General features: G+C 36.3%; 1 protein-coding gene across 2 annotated transcripts in view; it reads left to right on the top strand.

The window, feature by feature from the left end:
- RNF217 (ring finger protein 217) overlaps positions 1-17,316 on the top strand; it is a 130,820-nt gene that overhangs the window by 67,251 nt on the left and 46,253 nt on the right. For both annotated transcript variants that reach the window (XM_027087226.1, XM_027087216.1), the window contains exon 2: positions 15,868-16,101. In XM_027087226.1, the coding sequence (XP_026943027.1) occupies positions 15,868-16,101 (234 nt within the window). The remainder of the gene's footprint in view (positions 1-15,867; positions 16,102-17,316) is intronic.

Genomic DNA, 17,316 nt, shown 5'->3' with positions numbered 1-17,316 from the left:
CAAAATGATGATATTATTCAACAGTTAACAAAACTTACATGGTTCCATTGTATATAGTAAGGATCTAGTGAAATTTTGGTCAGCCAGTAACACTGCTGGCAGCTAGCGCATTCAAACAAAAGCAAAAAAAAAAAAAATCAGTGCCCCTTAATCGGAGCAGCCTAGGGACACTTTAGAGGAGTTGGACTAGGAAGGATGGGCTGACCATTAGAGAGGCCCAGAAGTGTTTCCTTTCCTACCTCCCAGCCTTTTTTCTTTCCATTAACATGTTGGGTGCAGTAGTTGAGCCTGTGTCCAGTCAAGGATGTGTCTCTTCCCCTTAAGGAAGGCTGGGCTTCCAGCCCATGTGAGTTCTCTGCCCTGGTAGTTATAACTGATCTTTTTATCTTCTTAGAGCTATTGATCAAGGCTAATTTGACTGTCACCCCCCTCCCTCCCAGAACCCCTTAGAATGATCCAGAACAGCACATTAATTATTCTTCCTACAAGCCTACAGTATACACTAGACAAAACAAATAAAATCACATTTCCTCCCGTATAATTAGTGCTTCCCCTGGGCTAGTGGCCCCGTGCTCCCCTTTATCATCTCTATCTGTGCTCCCTGCTTGACCCTTAGCCTTCTGTGGCTAGAGATCCATTACCTGAAAACTACCTGGAAAACCAACACTAGTTATGTTAACCTCTTTTGGAATTTCAGCAAATATTCATTAAGCACCTACCCTGTGCCAGGTAGTGAGTCAGGTATATGAAATGCAAGAATAAACAAGGCAGAGTTTCTGCCCTCAAAAAAATTTATAGGATAATGGAAAATACAAGCAATCAGTCTGTAATAGGATAAATAAAATGACAGGAATGAGCACAGGCTGCTACAGATTTGACGTCTAAGCTAAGACCTGCAGAATTTAGGCAAGACGCATGTGCATGAATCATGTCCCAGGTAGAAGGAACAGCAGGTTCTAGAGGCAAACTAGTGTATGACTGGGGCATAGCTTGCAATGGGGCAGTGGCAATAGGGAATCCAGAAAAGCCATCAAATCATTAATTGGATCTTTATTTCATATACAAAGGGGTTTTCACTTAATCCTGAAGCACAAAGTTATCATCATTGAAATTTTAATTAGTGGAGTATCATGACCAGATTTGTGTTTTAGAAAGAGTACTCCAGAGCCTGGGCTAACTTCATGGCAGTGGAGATCAAAAGATATAAATGGTTCTTTGAAGTATGAATAAAATGGAATTTTGTTGATTGATTGGTTGAGGGAGAGACAGGCAAAGAAAAGTCAGGAGGGAGAATACCTTGTTTTCTGGTTTCTGTGCCACTCACAGGAATAAGCAACATGAAGGACAGTGAGCTGTCAGGGAGAGATGGGGAGGTGATGAGTTTGGTTTTAGGCTGAGTTTGAGGTATGTGACTGAAGACATCAAGTAAGTAATTGCATGTAGATATCAGAAGCTCAGTAGAGAGATTTGGGCTGGAGGTTTACGTGGGGAAGCCTTCTGCATATGTGTGGACTTGAAACCATAGGGGTGAAGGAATAACTCTCAGAGAACAATCTGTAATAAACAGAGCCTTGGAAACCCCGGAAGTTTTAAGAGATAGACATAGGAAGAATTCACAAAAGGGACAGAAGGAAGTACTGAGAACCAAGAGAATGTGATGTCCTAGGGGTCAAGAAAGGAGCAGAGGTCAGCAGGGTCAGTGCTGCAGAGGAGGCAAGTAAGATAAGGATTCATGAGGGCAGTTAGGAAGGAGAAGGTCATTGGTAATTTTGTAGAGAGTGACTTAAAGTGGAGGGGTGAGACAGATTGTAGTGGGTTTTTAAATGTGGACACAGAGACAAGAACATTAAATAATCTTTCAGTTAGCTTGGCTGAAAAATGGAGGGAAACTAAGATGTAGAGACTAAGGCATATAGGGGTCCTAATGAGTTTTTATTTCATTTTGCTTTTTTGATGGGAGAAACTTGAGCACATCTTGATTCACATGCTTGAATCACATGCTTGATTGTCTGAAGTTACCAGAGAGAGTTGAGATTCCTGACAAGGCAGGTAGAAATATGCATCTTGGGAAGCTTGGAAGGTCTTGCTTTCTACCAAAGAGGAAGGAAGGGTGGAGGAGAATGTATGGGGAACAGAAAGTTGAAGGGGTTCTCAGCTGAACACATTATATTTTACCGTGTCACGTGGGAGTGAGGTTGTTGATTGCGTGTGTATCAGTCACCTGAAAGGAAAGGTTGGGGTGAGGACTTGAGGAGGAGGTGGAAATTAGAACTGTTTCATAGGTAAAGAAGGAGTGACCTAGAGGGACCCAGAAAAAGGCTGCTGCTCAATGATGACAGCCCAGATGCGCTTGGGACCATCTGCTTGTCTACAGACTGCTTATGCTCATCCAAGTATCATGTTTCGAAAGGCATGTACTGCTTTTCATTAGGCATTTAAGAATTCTGGGTGGCCTCTAGCGACATGGCATTATTATTCCAGGTGACTAATTTTGCCAAGTCTGGAGAGGCGTCTGCAGGGGCTTGCTTAGTGACAGTGTGTCCAGGCTCTGGCAGTGACTGGGTTTGGATTAAAGCTTCAATAAGTATTAGCTGCTGCTGTCATCATCACCATCATTCAGTTCACTGTGACAATACCAGAAGTTTCAGGAAGGTTTACAATTTAAGCCTTTACTATAGAGCACGAACATGTCATCAGAGCTCCACTTTTCTGTGATAGAAAGAATGACAAAAGGCACTGGGCATTCCTGTTTTGAGAGGACAAAACTAAAACAAATATTAAAAACCTTTCTCACACAAAAAAAGAATCAAAGTTAGATGTTTATCAGTTGAGTCTTTTTAGTAGGCAGGTTTCCGTATGCAATCCCTAAACTCTCTAAGAATCGCATTGCTTTCCTGGATGACCCTTGATTTCATGGAAGAACAGGTGGGTATGTAAATGATTTAACTGCCCAAATCTGTCTCCCTTACTAGATGAAAAAAATTAAAACAAATACAAAAGAACCACAATGTACTCATAGTACAGTAGCATTTTTTTCACATGCAAAGAGTAACAGTAGAGTAATAGTAATAGTAAAAGATAATTTCAGGATCCCAGGTTAGGATCCCCTGATATACATATATATATATATATATATACACTCTGAGTAGTTCTAAGAGGATTTAACTTCTGGAATATAATGGCAAAATTTATTGTAATTCAATAAAAATGAGGTAAGAACATATAATAAAACTGGAAATAGTACTAATACAAAACAGTATTAGTATATATATAAAGTATTTTTATATAGTATTCATAAGTGCTTTATAAAAAACTTCTAAATTATTTTTCTCCCTTTACAATTTTTCCTTTTTTTTTTTTTTTTTGCGGTATGTGGGCCTCTCATTGTTGTGGCCTCTCCCGTTGTGGAGCACAGGCTCCGGACACGCAGGCTCAGCGGCCATGGCTCACGGGCCCAGCCACTCCGCGGGGCATGAACCCGCGTCCCCTGTATCGGCAGGCAGACTCTCAACCACTGCGCCACCAGGGAAGCCCAAGTATAAGGGTTTTTAAAAACAACTTGAATTTCATTTTTACTTATGATTATTTTCTCTGTTAGAATATGGTGATGTGTTCTACTCTTTCCGTATAGCTCACAGTCTTTTGTTGTGGTCTCTGTTTTACCATCTTCCTCTATACTTTATCTTAGCTAATTTTCTTAAGTGATTTGTTATTTCAATGAAAACAATCTCATTTGAGCAGTCTCCGTTCTAATGCAAGAGCAGTATTTACCTCGTTGGCCAGCAGCAAAGTCAAGAGGTTTTCATCATTGTACTGTAGTCTCCTAAAGAAAAGAAGCTCAGTTGAAGCAGGATGGGGTTTTCTCAAGTGTATGTGCAGTAAATCAAGACATTTAACACTGTGGGTATACCAGGTATTCCAACCCTTTTTCACTCTAACCACAAAACTTTTCATTCACCAGGCTAGCCTTTTTGGATACCTCTCTAGCTCAATCATATTTTTAAAAGAGATTTCTATACTCCTAGGCAAAGATTTCTCCCTACTTTGGAGGTATTAAAATTCAAACATCAAAAGAGAAGACACTTTTTATTAAAAAAAACACATTTTTTTTCTCTTTTCATATTCATGTACATTTTAACTTTATTCCTGGGAGACAGAAAGGAAAATTTGGTCACTCTACACTAAACAGTGTTTTGTATCTGGAAATAATGAATAGAAGCCAAGAATGGAATTATATTTTTCTTTCTCGAATCTAAAAACTCCAGGTAATGAACAGACTATTCCTAGAATTGGGTGCATGGTGCACAAAGATACTTTGTTTTTGGCATGAAAGGGCTCTGTTGAAATTGCTCTTTTTAAGTTAAAAAATGATGTTAACTTGGGTTAAAGTCTAGGAAAGCACTGATGCTTGCCAGTATTGAAAGACCAAAACCTGTAGGGGAAAAAAAACCCCACCAAATATTGAAATGGCTGTGAATAAAAATACAGAACATGTATTTTTAAAGTTTGTCAAACTTGGACTACCTCCAGGTTTACAAGTAGTATCGTAAGGAGTGATTTTGTTGTTCTATTTGTTAAACAAGTTTCAAGAAGAAAGGTTTCTGGATATTATTTTTTTTAAAAAAAGCAAAAAACAAACTATTTTGACATGAGCTCCGTGAAAGGAATGTTGCTTTTTGTGAAGTAGCTGTGATGATGGCAGGACTGTGTGGAATGAGATTCCCACAGGGTTTAGTTGACTTACGAAATGTCTGCTTTCTCCACTGCACCCTGCAGAGGGTTAGGACAGAGCCCAGAATCCATCAGTGCAATGGTAGAGGCTATAAACTTAGACCACCAAGTGTGTTCAAAAACAAACTTAAATAATGTTCATAATTTAGTTTTGATAAGTAAAATCCTAGACCCATAATTCTCAGTATTCTCTCTTGTTTTCAAGACCAGTGCAAAGTTTTGGTTTACTGATGTTGCTATCCATTCTGTATCTGTCACCTATTAAGAGTCAGAAAACACTGATGCAAAAAAAAATTACTGAATGATAAAAATTGTAACAAAAATACTAGAACATTGGGCTTCCCTGGTGGTGCAGTGGTTAAGAATCTGCCTGCCAATGCAAGGAACACAGGTTTGAGCCTTGGACCTGGAAGATCCCACATGCCACGGAGCAACTAAGCCCGTGTGCCACAACTACTGAACCTGTGCTCTAGAGCCCGCAAGCCACAACTACTGAGCCCACATGCCACAACTACTGAAGACTGCGCGCCTAGAGCCCGTGCTCCGCAACAAAAGAAGCCACGACAATGAGAAGCCCGCGCACCGCAACAAAGAGTAGCCCCCGCTCACTGCAACTAGAGAAAGCCCGTGCACAGCAACGAAGACCCAACACGCCCCCCCAAAAATAAATAAATTTATTTTAAAAAACCAATACTAGAACATTAAATAAGAAAAAAATAATTCCACAACCTGAAAAATCGTTTTAGTAATTCTTTCTTCTTCCCTCTCAGTTTATATGTTTTTCATATATGCTTTTACATATTTATAATATACAAATGCAATGTTTATTATGTTTTCTGACCTAACATTATCAGATATGTATTTCATATTATTTTTCATTTTTTTTCTATTTAAGAAATAAGACATAGTCAAATCTACTCATTGCGATCCTTTTCATTCTTCATAGTTTAACTAAAATACCTTCTTTTCCATGAGCAGTCAAACCCAGTTCTCCTTTGTGCTTCTCCGCCTGAACCGTGGTTATTTATGCCCAAGTCTCTCTCCCCTAATAAACTGAAAATTGCTTGAAGGTAGTTTATTCATTTTTAAATTCCCCCCAGTAGCTAGTAGAGTGTCTTGTCCATGGTAGACACTGAATAAATATTTGAGTATTTAATTAATCCATAGAATCATTTCCAGCAAAGTGATTTAAAATGAAGTTGAGGTGAGAAGAAATGAGCAGAGCCATAAGAGGAAAATGACAATAAAAAGAGGAAGTGGTAGTATTAATTTCTGATGAGGTTGAGGTAGAATTTAAATGTAAAAACACCAGATAGAGAGAAGACTATTTATGAAGATATGTCACAAGCCTGTATGCACCAAGAAACACTGCAGTCAAACATATAAACCAAAAATATAAAAACTAGAAGTGCAAAGATAATTTGAAAAAAATTATAGTAAGCAATTTCAATATTCCTCTTTCAGAATCAGATTGAGTAGATAAATTAATGAGCCCATAGAGAAGTTGACTTAAATCATCAAAGCTGTGATTTAATAGAAATCTATACAGAATCTTACTTCTCTTGATTAAATATTTTTAATATCCAAAAAACATTTTTAAAAGATTATGTAATTGGCTAGAAAAGAACCTTAATACATCAAAATTAATAGTTTTTACAGTCTACCTACTCTATTCATAATCAAGTAAATTTTAGAAAAAAAGTTACCAAAGAAAGTTTTAACTGCATAGAAATTAAGAAACACTTAAATAGGAAGTAAAAACAGACTATAAACTGCCTAGAAAATAATGAAGAGAGAACATTTCATACCAAAATTTTTGGAACGTAGCAAAAACTGTATTTATTACTAAAGAGAAAGCAGAAAACAAAGTGATCGTAAGAAACTAGAAAAAGAATAACAAAATGAGACAAAAGCAGGGAGAGCATAATACTAAATGTAAAAATCAAAAGAAAGGGAAACTAAAAGAAAAAAGCAATATGAAGGATAAGCAAGCCCAAAGCTAATTATTTTAAGAAACAAAAGATTAATTGCTTGGGGAGCCTGATTTAGGGACCAAAGTAAAAGTAATGAAAATGAGAAAGAGACAAGATAAGGAAAGAAATAAAAACCACGGAGAGAAAGATAATATTCTTTTTCATCAAGAATATTCTCAGTGAGAGAATATTCAATTGCAACAAAGGTGAAAATCTAGGAAATAGATGGCCTTCCTAGAAGAAGACATACTCTCATGTCTTCTATTATACTTGGCCCATTCACATTTTCTACTTCTTCTTGGGTTCATTTTGGTAACTTATAATTCCTGAGGACTTTTTTCTTTTCCTTTTCCTTTCTTTCAGTTTACTGTGGTTGAGGATAATCCTGTTTCCCCAGTAGCCAGACCACACCTGCATGATGGCTTTGGTTTCTGGGTATCACACTTTTACAAACCAGCAACATAGGAAGAAGGAAAATCTTCAAACAATAGGTGAGGAATAGTTAAAGAAGTGGGATGTTTTCCTGAGAAAAAAGACTGAAGGGACATGACAGCTATCTTCAAGCATTTAACAATCCCTTACCAAGAACAGTGGGTAAACATGCTACAAGACCCAAGAGAGAATTAAAATTACCTTGGTGTGTACAGGGGAAAAAACTGGAGGAGCTACTACATTACCCATGTCTGGGCTGACATGTTTTGCAATAATTTCCCTTGAATCCAGTACCTTAAATATACCCACACTTGAGTCAGTGGCTCTAACTGGGCACTAATACTCGTAAATCCTCAAAATCACCTGTATCTGCAAAATTTTGCTTTCTTATGTCACTTTTCAGACTTGTTAAACGAATTTAATATGATTTGTGGAAGGGCAAAATACTTTTCCATAACTAAACCACCGATGGCTTTTGCTTTTGTTTGCTTTTGGCATTTTTAGGATATTTAAGCATAGTTTGAAAGCCAAGGGAAAGACACCAATGAAGAGGGGGAGAGAGAAGTTATAAAAGGTCTCTTGTGAGCTTTGTAATATATTTTTTTAAAGCTTCCAAACTTGTTTCTAGTCTCTGAAATTTTCACTTGCCCCTTTTAACTGAAATTAAACCTCTGAGTAAAACAAAATTTAAGGTTTCCCTCTCCCACTAGAGTAATACTGATTATTAATCTGTGGTACTGGATTGACTAAAATATTTCCAAAGCTATTTTATGTCTATTAATGTGAACTATATATGTACATTTCCATAATTATGCATCTGTATTTCCATTCTTGGTTAAATTTATTTTTAAAATGGGGACACCTTTGATGTAAATGTATATGATTTGTTTTTCTTTTGTATCTCAGCATTCAGTTCTACAGTATATTCATGTAATTTGTACTTTTAGTTATCTTCCTTTACATATACGCTTTTGGAGGAAGAACACTGAATTATGAATGAGAGTACTGAATTATGAATTACGGATGATTACAGAATTTAAAATGTTCTCCTTGTATAAGAAATAAGCATAAAAGAGTTTCTAATTTCTGAAATTAATTTTGTGAAATACTGCTTTCTGAATATCAACAAAGGTAAATATTAGCAAACTTTTATTGAGTATCCCTATCAGGTACTGTTCCAGGTATTTTATGTAAGTCAACTCGTACAATCCTCTAAACAACCAAATTCGATTGGTAAATTCCGATTTTTACAGATACAGATGCTGGGCAAGAGAAAGATTTAGCAACTAGTAGTAAGGAGCAGAGCCAATTTGAGTCTGGAATCTACTCATTTTAACTATTAACCTCTACAACTTTTTAAGCTAGAGCTAAAGCTTTAGAGCTTACATACACTTTTTGTAAGTTAGAGCATATATTATAATTATACAATTTTAGCGCCAGTAGGGAATCCTAAAGGTGAATCAGTCCATCTCTAAGAGATTTGGTTGTGTGTGTCCCTGGAACTCAAGGACATGCAGCCACATAAATACTAATAACACCAGAATCCTATATCTGATTTCCATTCCAGGGTTCTTTTCATAAATTACCTATGTAGTATCTTTATTTTCTGATTGTAATAAATTGGAATATCTGATTTAAATGAGTGTAATGATGAAAAAGAGTGGACAACATTTAAACAAAGTAAGCTCAAATTTTTTTCTTTTAGAAATATTTCCCTCTCTAGTGTATCCAAATATCTAGCCTGTTCTGAAATTTCTACCTTTCAAAAGGTAAAATTGATTATAGTTAAATGAATATGTACGCATTCTGTTTATCTGAGCACACATTATGCATTTCTCTCAGTCTAAATACTTACTCAGTGATTTGCATTGAAAAAGCCCTCCTTATTAATATTCTTTGAGGATGGATTATAATTTGGGTGTTATCTTCTTAAAGAATCAAGATAAGCTATAGAATCCTAAAAAATTGTTTGCTTAAACCTAATAATATATCTCAGTGTGCTTTTCAAGGAGAAGAATTGGATTAAGTTTATAATTCTTTCCACATATTAAGAAACAGTTTTTACTGCTTGAGTTCCCAAATCTGAATGTGCAATTCACCTATTGGATAAAATTTTTCTTAAGTGGATAAGGGAGCATGAAAGTTTGGGTAGTGAGGAAAGAAGAAAGAAGTTTAAGTAACATAAAGGAGAACTGTCTATAGAAAAATACATTTGGCATGATTGAATAGAAAATTAATACTGTACTAATTGTATAGTTATTGTTTTAACTATTTAAACATTATTTTGCTGAATCTTTGAGAGTTATGAGAGCTCAATTAATTCCTTCAAAATTCCATGTCATTTTGGTTTTAATGTTCATTTCCCTGACAACTCATGAAGTTAAACGTATTTTCATATGTTTATTGGTCACTTGAACATCCTCTTGACCATTTATCTGTTGGGTTGGTTGTCTGCCTTTTTTTACTGATTTGGAAGGGCTCTTTATGTATTCTGGATAAGCAAAACCTTATTCTTTACATATTGCAAGTATCTTTTCCAATTCTTATTTGCATTTTCATTCTCTTAACAGTATCTATTGATGAACAGAAGTTTTAAATTTTACTTAGTCAAATTTATCACTTTTTTTAAATGGTGAGTTTTTTTAGTGTCATGTGTAAGCAATCTTTCCCTTCCCTAAGGACATGAAGATATTCTTCTTGACCATCTTTAGAAATTTTATTGTTTCACCTTTTATAATTATAGCTACAGTCTACCTGGTTTGGGGTAGGAATCAAACATATTTTTTTAATAGATATTTAAGTGACCCAGCACACTTTATTGAAGAATAACATTGTCCCCACTGCTCTATAATTTCGAAACATCGAGTGTTCGTATGTAAGTGGTTCTGTTCTGTACTCTTTTTCTGTTCTATTTTTCTGATATTTATCCTTATCTATCCTTGTGCCAGCATCACACTATTGTAATTAATATAGTTTTAGAATCATCTTCTAATTTTGAATTAGAAGATGATTCCCCTCGAAAAAGAGAGAGAGAGCGCAAGAGGGAGAGTGAGAAAGAGAGAGAGAAAATTGCTGGGAATTTTATTAAGATGGCTTGGCATCTGTAGGTCAATATGGACCATATTTACATCTTTAATGAATCTTCCAGTTCAAGAACTTGATATATTTCTCCATTAATTTGCTTCTTTCCATTTTCCCAAAAATATTTCAGATATTTCTATACAGGGGTATTGAACATTGTTTGTTGCATTTATTCATATTTGATGTTTTTAATGTTATAAGTGATACTATTTCTTAAATATTATTTTGAAATTGCTTGTTACTAGTGTATGGAAGTAAGTTTGATTTTTGTGTATTGACCTATTCAGCAAATTTTCTAAATTCACTTGTTTATCCTAATAGTTTATCTGTAGATTATGTTGGATTTTCTGCATATACAATTATGCAATCTGCAAAAAATGGGGGATTTTATATCTTCATTTCTAATTATTTTATTTTCATTTTTCTTTTTCTCTTCTTGCATTGGCTAGCTCTAGTCAATATTTAGTAATGGTGGCAGTGCGTACTCACCCAATTTCCAGTCTTAAGAAAAAAGCTTTCAATATTTCACCATTGAGTGTTAGGTTTACTGTAGATTTTCTTATATATACTCGTTATTAGATTAAGGAATTTTCATCCTAGTTTGCTAAGATTTTAACATGCTTGAATGTTGAATTTATCAGATAACCTTTCCTCTTTCTATTGAGATAATCATATGATGTTTCTCCTTTATTTTATTAATGTGTGAGTTATAGCAATTGATTTTTGAATGTTAAACCAATCTTGCATTTTTGGAATAAGCCCACTTTGATTATGATATATTATCTTCTTCATGTATTGTCTAGATTGGTTTGTTAATGTTTTGTTTAGGATTTTTGCATTTGTGTTTACGAAGAGATTAGTCGGTAGTTTTCCTTTCTTGAAATGTCCTTATCAGGTTTTGGTATCATGATTATGCTGGCCTCATAAAACAACCTGAATAGTGATCCCCCCCTTTTTTTCCCCCCCTTTTTATCACTATTCACTAAGACTAGTTTTGTAATATCAGTGTTATTTCATCCTTAAATTCTCAGTAGAATTTACCAGCAAGGGACCTGGGGCTGAAGTGTTCTATGTGGGAATGTCTTTTTCCTCTGTTGCTTTTAAGATACTTCCTTTGTATTTGGTACTTGGCACTTTTACTTGATGTGCCTAAGTGGATTTTCCTTACATTTTTCTTGCTTGGGGTTGAGAGAACTTCTGGGATATTTGACTTGATGGTTTTCATTAGTTTTTTAAAAAAATCAAAGGCATCCAGCACAATGCTCTGTAATACCTGCTGAGTAAACAAAGAAGCATATTTATCAGTAAAGCAGCCTTATGGAGAAATGTAGAACCTAAAAATGACTGTGCCTCTCTGCCACAAAGTAATTAATGCACAGAAAGTGCTTCTAACAGTGCCTGGCATGGAGGAGGTGCTGCATACATTTCATGACTATTGTTATTGCTTTTGTTGTGGTATTCTCTTCTCCTCTGCCATACTAATATGTTCCTTTTTAATGATAGAGGAAATCTGAAATCCCTTGGTATTAAGTGAACAAAAGGCCAAGGCACACTGTAAACTATCATGATCAACACTTAAAACCAAGATCAAATTCATAAACCATGCACTTGATAAACTGAGCTTCGAATCCAAGGTTTATATTTTCTCTCTTTTTTTGTTTTTTGAAAGAGTTCATTAATTAATCTGTCACTTTTCCAGTGGTTTCTCTCACCTGTGGCTGTGGCATTAAATTACTTTTGAGTTCTCCCAAGTGACAAATTAGCCATCTAGCTTGAGGTAGTGGATAATTATCTAGTGGATAATTGTGTCTCTTACTAACACCGTTGGAGATTGTTTTAGAATTAAGTAATTTTGTCTTACAAGAATGGACATGTTTTTGTTCAGAATTAGAGAGCATATTTTTCAGTGATATAAATAGTAGTATTAGCATTAACCGCAACAGAAATTTAGGCCTTTGTTTTAAGGATGTTAAGTACATAAAATCCTATAAATAGAAGTTAGATGATGTTATTGAAACTGTTAAATTGAAATTAAAGAATTATTGTCATTTTAGGAAATATTTGGTATCGTGATTATGTTTTTTAAAGATCTTATTTTCTTTAGACCCATACTGAAATACTTATGAATTGATGAAATATGTACCTTGTTGAATAAATAAATGAATGCACTTTGCTTAATCATGATTATTGGTTTTTAGTGATCTTTTGAGGAAGTTATTCGGAAATTGAGGAAATTATTCGGAAAAGATAGACATGTAGAGGCCAAGAGATTGCATAGGTCATGAGTAGCATTTTATTATGAAAAAGGGGATATTGTTAGTATGAAGAAGTATGAGTAATTCAAAGGATTGTATGAGTAATTGTTCCAAACTGCCAAATATTAGCTTACCAGCAATAATTCAAATTGTATAAGCCGTAGGTGGGCCAGGAAATTTGAATTCTCAACAAACACTTCAAGAGACTCATGCAGTTGTCCTGGAAGTAGATTCAGGCCTTATGCTGTAAAAGGAGGGAAGACAGAAATAAACTAGGAGGTTGGGATTAACATATACACACTACTATATACAAAATAATCAGCAAGGACCTACTGTATAGCACAGGGAACTCCACTGAATACTCTGTAATAACCTATATGGGAAAAGAATCTGAAAAAGAATAGATATATGTATCTGTATGACTAAATCACTTTGCTGTACACCTAAAACTAACACAATATTGTAAATCAACTATATTCCAATATAAAATAAAAATTAAAAACAAAGAAAGAAAAACATAAAAGCTAAAAAAAAGGGAAGACTTGGGACTTCTCTGGTGGTCCAGTGGCTAAAACTCCGCACTCCTAATACAGGGGGCGTGGGTTTGATCCCTGGTCAGGGAACTAAATTCCACATGCTGCAGCTAAGAGTTCACATGCTGCAAGTAAAGATCCCTCAGGCCACAACGAACATCCCGAGTACTGCCACCAAGACCTGAAGCAGCCAAATAAATAAATAAAAATTTTTTAAAAAGCTGTAAAAAAATCTGATGAAGAGAATAGATCAAGCTGCATGATCCTTAAAAAAAATAACAGGGAAGAATACAAAAAAAAGGAGGGAAGACAGAAAAGATGGAGACAGACATAGATTGGGAGAGTTTGTAGTGGGAAGATAAAGGAATGTGATCATATTGCTTCTGTCTGTTTAATAAAATACGAGATCATTTGGCTCAGTGTAGTGGTGTAGGGATTTTGGAGCTTTCAGAGAGAAGAGAAGGTATGGAATACGCAAAATGCAGAGGGTGTGAAGCATAAGGAAATTGTGTGTGCTATGGAAATAGAATAGACTTACAGGCAGATTTGAGAGACACTGAAGAAGAAAAGGCACTTGGTTGGACGTTAGATGGTAGGTGTCCCAGTGTGGTGTGGTATTGAACAACCACTGCAGGAAGAGTGACCAGATTACTCTCTCCCTTGAGCTGCCTTGGATGGTTCTGGTCCCTATACCACGGTCCATTTCTATACGACCCGACTCTCTGGGTGTTTGTGAAATTACTGCTTCCATTGTTATTATTTATATACTTAAAATAAATAAACTTAGAGGCCAGGGAGGCCAGGTTAAAACATCGACCTGGGAGTAAAACATTCCAGCTCTTACTCCCCAAAGTATGCAGCTCTTCAATAAGCGAGAGTCCCTTGAGATGATCCAAGTGGACTCCTTTTCTATGGAGTGAAAAGAAATTGTCTTTCACATGCTGAAAACGGAAGTTTTCTCTTTTCTTAGGTGTCTACTTCAGACTCCTAACATGGCTGCATGCTCTGCCCTCCTGCTCTGAGCCCAGTTCATCTGTAGAGCCTCTGCTTTCAGCCGTAACTGAAAATAATTTATTACAAAACATAATTTGGGTTATAATAACTCTGTAACAAGTATAAAAATAAAATCTGATTGTAACTATGAGCAGACTCATCAAAAAAAGTAGAAAAAATTGCTTTGGGCTAATATTTGAAAGACCTCTCTGGACTATGTTTTGTACAATTGTAGCATAAGATGATAGAGCAACTTACATTTCAGCAGGTCAGTACTAATAAAATGGTTTACCCAAAGCCAGATTTTTTCATTTCATTATCCGTCTGGTTCATGTTTTTTACTAGTATTAAATATATTGTTCCCAGGCATCCTTCAGCCTGTAGCTTCTTCACTTCTTTCCTCAAGTCTGTGCCAGATACACAGCAAAGTTAAAAGAAAAGTTACTATGAATTTAGGGGTTTTGTTAATTGCTCACTGCAGAGATTTTCTTTCCCTGGATCACGTGGCTTTTCCTCATTCCTCCCTCCATTTTCATAGCGCGCTTTTCTCATTAAGGTCAATGTGTTTTGCCTTCTCAGAATGTCAGGTTCACCCAAGTGAAAAAGAAATGGTTTAGTGTTTGCCTTTTGGAGCTTTCACTACCTCCCTCTGCTACCCTAAGATGAGCAAAAAGAGATTATGATGCTATGAATATAAAGAGTTCTTGCTCACTACTTATGGAAAGCAATTCCATGTCCTCCTTCTTTCAAAGTAGCTTATTTTCTTCATCTTTTAAAATTTAATTGTGGCCACACTTTGTACTTGAATCTTATACTGTAATTTTTAATGCTAACCATTTGTAGAATCCCCTACCAAATAAATGGTAAATGCAGCATTCCAGTATATTCCTTCTCCTCTCTCCTAATCTAACTCTGCAGTTCTTTGAAGAAATTCATTTTATAAATTACCTCAGTAGTAGCCAGATCTCATAGGGATTTTTTTAAAGCATTAGGATTGGTTTAGTTTTCTTACTTGTTCCTATGATTCTGATGACATGGGAACAGTTATATGTTCTTTGCCTGGAAGAGCCAGGGAAAATAGAGGGTTTTTCTAGCAATGTTTTTTGTTTTGTTTTGTTTTGTTTTGCGGTACGCGGGCCTCTCACCGTTGTGGCCTCTCCCGTTGCGGAGCACAGGCTCCGGACGCGCAGGCCCAGCGGCCATGGCTCACGGGCCCAGCCGCTCCGCAGCATGTGGGATCTTCCCGGACCGGGGCACGAACCCGTGTCCCCTGCATCGGCAGGCGGACTCCCAACCACTGCGCCACCAGGGAAGCCCTAGCAATGATTTTTAAACTACTAGATGTAGTATATATACGTACTTTCAAAATCCTCTTTTTTTGTCTTTTTAAAGTAGTTAAATGTGCCCTAGGTTTACTGCTGAGTAAGGTTGTAGTAAGGAAACTTTGCAGTAAGGTTGAAAAAACTGAAACACATTTTCATCCTAGCTGTTCCTTTACTTGGCTCATTGTCTGAATGCTATCTCATCCTGCAGTTTCCAGAGGATGGAATGAGAATTTGCTTCCTAGGTGAGCCTGTGGCTTAGGCCCATTTAAGTTCTCATATTTGATTATCATTATATTTAATGATAGAGAATGCTTAAACACGCTATCAGTCATTTTGGAAACATTATATAGTATTATTTATTTGGTACTGCCTGATATAGGTACCAAAGTGATTATCATTTATTATGTTAGGAATCATGAAAAATGACAGATAATCCTTTACAGTAATCATGAAATAAGCAGTACGGTATGAAAAAAGAAAAAGAAAAAAGAAGAGAACCTTAATAACTGGCACTTTTTTCTCTCCCATTTGCTCTTTCACACAGGTACAACTTGGCCAAGTGGAAATCAAATGCCCTATCACAGAATGTTTTGAATTCTTGGAAGAAACAACGGTTATCTATAACTTAACGCATGAAGACTCCATCAAATACAAGTACTTCTTGGAACTTGGCCGTATTGATTCCAGCACCAAGCCATGTCCTCAGTGCAAGCACTTTACAACCTTCAAGAAAAAAGGACATATTCCTACCCCTTCCAGATCAGAAAGCAAATACAAAGTAAGCATGTTCACCAGAGTTGTGGGTTAGATGGCACATGGTGGGAACAGCCAAATTAGGCCAACTTGTGGTAGGCATTAAGTGGGCTTCCTTCCCTTATCGAGTCCAAGGTGAGTATACAATGGCAATGATTCTGAAAATGTATGGTTTGGGGATGCTATGATTATCATTGTTAGAGCACTATTGAGGATTTAATTAAACTTCTTTGGCTTTAACCTGTGTAAAATTCACTAATTGAAAGACTAATCTTTAAAGTAATTATCATTGCTATTACTAAATATTAAATAAATACTAAGTCTTTTAAAAAAATTTAGTACAAGCTTAAATTTTTCAGTGAACCCAATGTGAGTCCTCCTCCGATTCTGTCTATAATAAGTGAAAATAGTATAATATGCTGTTTATTCATTTATTCAGCAAATACAAAATGCCAGTATATGCTAGGCAGTGTGCTAAGTTTTGGGGATACAGTGGCAAATGTGACACAGTCCTTGCTCATAAAAATGTCTAATGAAGGTGAGAGAGACATATGTTCTAAAATGACAGTTCAATATGAGTAGTCAAAAAACAAAAACGTGAAACCCAATACACTCGTGCTTTGAGAACACTGACCGAGGAGGGGGGCTAGCGTGTCAGGAAAGGCTTCATGGAGAAGATGCAGTTCTCCAGGCAGATAAACAGTGGAGAGCATTTCAGAGCAAGGGATGAGTAAGCGTCAGGCCTGGAGGCTGAGGCAGGCGTGTTGGAAATGAGTGCTTGATAGAGCTAGGGAGAGAGAGTAGCGGGGAGGCAGCTGGTCAGGTATTTAAGAGCAGATCATGTTGAGTCTTTTACACTGTGCTCAGGCTTGAGTTTAATTCTGTGGGCATTGCAGGAAGATCATTCTGGCAGCATATAGAGGATGTCAGAGGAGGGCAAGACTGAAGGCATGGCAACCATGGCAACAACTGTGGGAGCAAATCCTTGATTCACAGCCCTAACTGTACATTAGAATCACCTGGCAAGCTTTTAGACACACCAGTGCCTGGTCTCCAGCCCACAGACCTCTCACCCCAGAACTGTCTTGCAAATATTTGAACCTCACCAGGTGACTCTAATATGTAGCAGAATTGGGAACCTTTGCAGTAAATGAAGCAGAAATCAATACAAACTAGATGTTGTTGATCATGAAGCAATTAAAATCATTGGTAATAGGTGAGGCATGAAAAATCTCAACCT

Source organism: Aethalodelphis obliquidens, unplaced genomic scaffold, assembly GCF_003676395.1.
Source record: "Aethalodelphis obliquidens isolate GAN/ISIS:26980383/991018 unplaced genomic scaffold, ASM367639v1 scaffold3, whole genome shotgun sequence".
Lineage (NCBI taxonomy): Eukaryota > Metazoa > Chordata > Mammalia > Artiodactyla > Delphinidae > Aethalodelphis > Aethalodelphis obliquidens.
Note: the sequence above shows the minus strand (reverse complement) of the source record. Positions and strands in the feature narration are given on the sequence as shown.